This window comes from Galendromus occidentalis, unplaced genomic scaffold (genome assembly GCF_000255335.2).
Source record: "Galendromus occidentalis unplaced genomic scaffold, Mocc_1.1 scf7180000077484, whole genome shotgun sequence".
Classification (NCBI taxonomy): Eukaryota; Metazoa; Arthropoda; class Arachnida; order Mesostigmata; family Phytoseiidae; genus Galendromus; species Galendromus occidentalis.
The window spans coordinates 1,073,483-1,076,585 of record NW_003805472.1 but is presented as its reverse complement, the minus strand read 5'-3'; the positions used below and the strand labels follow the sequence as shown (position 1 = coordinate 1,076,585).

The 3,103-nt window shown below is 52.7% G+C and overlaps 1 protein-coding gene across 1 annotated transcript in view; it reads left to right on the top strand.

The window, feature by feature from the left end:
* The window catches only part of nAChRbeta1 (nicotinic acetylcholine receptor beta1), an 11,441-nt gene extending 8,683 nt beyond the window's left edge, over positions 1-2,758 (top strand). Inside the window, exons 6-7 of the mRNA XM_018640388.1 lie at positions 1,521-1,842; positions 2,588-2,758. Coding sequence (XP_018495904.1) covers positions 1,521-1,842; positions 2,588-2,758 — 493 coding nt within the window. The remainder of the gene's footprint in view (positions 1-1,520; positions 1,843-2,587) is intronic.
* The last annotated feature ends 345 nt before the right edge of the window (positions 2,759-3,103 follow it).

Here is a 3,103-nt window from a genome sequence, read left to right as displayed (position 1 = left end):
CGGTCCATAACTGGTGGATCTCCCTACTAAGCCGAACGTTTTGTGTTTCTCCGAACTAAGATTCTGAAACGATCGTCTCGGCCTGGGTTTGCCGGCGGCGTTGCTTCTCGTATCCTCATTCTTCCTGTGACCTACCTCCGGTAACGCCTGGAATTGGGTGCTTCCCTCGTCCGGTGGGGGAAATCCACAGGAGATCTCGGGCATTAGCGGGCGGTTGCTCGCTCTGCTGACTAGACCGAACAGCCATGGTCCCCGAATGAAAGCAGCGAAAGCAAGATGTGACCTACGAGCCATACACCTTTTCTGGCCTCCGAAACAGCTGATACTGCTGACCCCCTCGTACTTTATCGCCGCCCATATACAAGTGCTTTCGAATCGTTTTTAGTCCTGTCGTTTGTCACGGCGCTTATCGCAGCTGTATCATCTCGAGTCGTTCTTTTTCCTAGGATCCAATTTCGTGCTCTCCTGCTGGACCACGCAGAACGTAATCCTGGCGTGCGTCTGCTTCGACGAGAGGGGATGACTTTCAGGACGAGGGGAATATTTCGGGCTGCCACCGTCTCGCTGGGGCCTCTGTCGCGCCTGCCTCGTGCTCCGTGAATTCACCCAAGGTGTCTTGTATCGATATCTTTCGTCCCCGAGAAGAGACAGACGCTGCAGCCTCACTCATTCTTGGATGACTTAATCTCTGCGAGGAACTCCCTTCACTTGGGCTCATTCCCAGACATATCCAGCATGGGACCTTCGAGTCAGCGAGCTTTTTACCGGTGATCAGCTATCAGAGTTTCTTAGATGATCAGCTGGCCAAGTCAGGGCTCCGACTTCGGAGCGGCGAGGATAGGTTACGGAAATTCGCCTCCTGCCTGGAAGAGTCGGCCGCTGGTTTGTTTCCGGAGTGCTACTCGGTATGAGCGAGACGGTACAACTGTTTACAAAGTGGGAACGTCGATGACGACGACAACAACGTCGAAAACAAGGACGATGGCTGCCAGCCTGGCCACCCATTCAGGCGGATGGAAGCAAGTTTCGGCGAGCGGTCCTTTGTCGACATCGCTGTTTACGACTGTACACAAACGACGTCCACAATTCCTCCTGTCCCCTAGCCCTGATCTTCCCGGTTTCCAACCTCCAGTTGGTCCTTCTTCCTTCAGGCATCCATAGCAACCTCTTTTGTTGTATAACTTGTTATACAGCACCGTCAGTATACTGTACGCTGTGTGTGCAGCTCCCCCGTGTACGTTGCATACTGGATACGTGTTTCGCGCCGAGGCTCAGCGCATTCTTTACTGCGATGCGTGAAATATGCGGACCAAGAACATTCCCTCCGATTACAGTAACTCTACTCCGACTCAAGCCCAATTGAGCCGGATTCATCGCTGGCATTCGGGAAATTACGAGAAGAATGTCCACGGGAGACAGCCTGTGGCATTGATACCGCACACAAGAAATCAATTGGCTTCGGATTACAATCGAGATAGAAGTCCTCCGTACCTGACTAATTCCTTTGACTCTGTCCGCAGATGGATGATGGATATGCCGGGCTTGGGTGTACACCACCACCATTTTCGTCCGCAATGCAATATCAAGGCGAATAAAGTGACCGACTTCGAGCTGGCCGAAGTCCACACAGAAGTTCACCACCCGAACTGTATGCAAAATCGGGACAAGGCGAACGAAGTCGCGTCACCGAATAATGCCGCGTCAGCAACCGAGAACGCTAACCAAGCCCAAACAGAGTCTGTACAGACAGATCTGGTCTACCTGTGTCCCGATGCGCTCCGTGCCACCGAAGCCATCGATTTCATCGCTGAGCACCTACGTTGCGAAGATGAATATGTTCAGGTGAGTTCCAACGCGATCCCTCGTCTTAGGACTTAGCATCCAGATACTCGGTGAGGGGGGGTATCGGTTCCTGTAGAGGAAACCCTCCGCGCTCAATGACCGCTGAAAGCGTACGAGGACGTCGTTCCGAAGCATTAAGTCCTGTCCTCGGATATTTCCCCTTGTACTTGCTCTGTATTTCCTCTTCCCCCCGTCCGGGCTTTCCCCTTTCGCTGCCATCTGGTCGAGTTTTCGTCCAGCCACCATGCAAGTGGTCGAATTCGCCCGAACCAGAAAAGCTTGGCCAACTAGCGAGATCAAGGAGGCGGCTGCGGCATTAGCCACTTACTGGCTAAGCCTAACGTCGTTCTTCCTCCCATCGTCGTCCTTCCTACCCTCCTCCCGGCTCAGCCTAACGAGCCGTCTTCTCCTTGCCATGGTCGTTCGCCTCAATCTGATACCTAGAGCCGCCGAGAGGGAGCAGCGAAGAACGACAAGAGCTGAGGAGCGCTGCTTGTTGTCTCATTTCCTGACCGATTCGGTCCTAAATTAGGTGATGCCTAAGTTAACATCGTGTTCAGTGCGGGACATATTGAGGGGGACCGCGTCTGCCCTGGGCTCTCGCCGGATTGACGTCGGTCTAGGAGAGCAGCACTCTCGAAAATCGGTTCGGGCTGGAGAAACGTAGCGTCACGACTTTGGAGGGAAATAGATATTCCTCCTTTTCCTTGGGATCTGAGACGATCATGTATCATCTTCGTTGCAGATCCGAGAAGATTGGAAATACGTGGCCATGGTAATCGACCGCTTGCAGCTGTACATCTTTTTCGCGGTGACCGCGGCTGGGACTATGGGTATACTGCTGGACGCTCCGCACATCTTCCAGTTTGTAGACCAGGACAAGGTGATCTCAATGCACAAGAAGTCCACCGCCTGAAGGACGACGGTAGACCACAAGAGAACCTCCACAACCACAGCCACTCTTGAAGCGAGAACAATGGAGAGAACAACAACAGCAACAACAAGAGGAAAATCCATTCCCGTGAACATTATAATCACCACAACAGACTTATACCGTCATTCCGTCGGAGTCTGATTGGCGGGGCATGTACGGTCTCAAACAATCGTCACCCCATCCCGGTGATTTTGACGACGATGCAGCAGCAGGGAAAAGGATGATGAAAATAGACACATGAATAAATCAGGAAACACAGGCGGTAGTTCAGACAGTAAGAAATGACAGCTTAAACAGAAAACGGAGAAGCGCCTCGGCGAGCCGTAA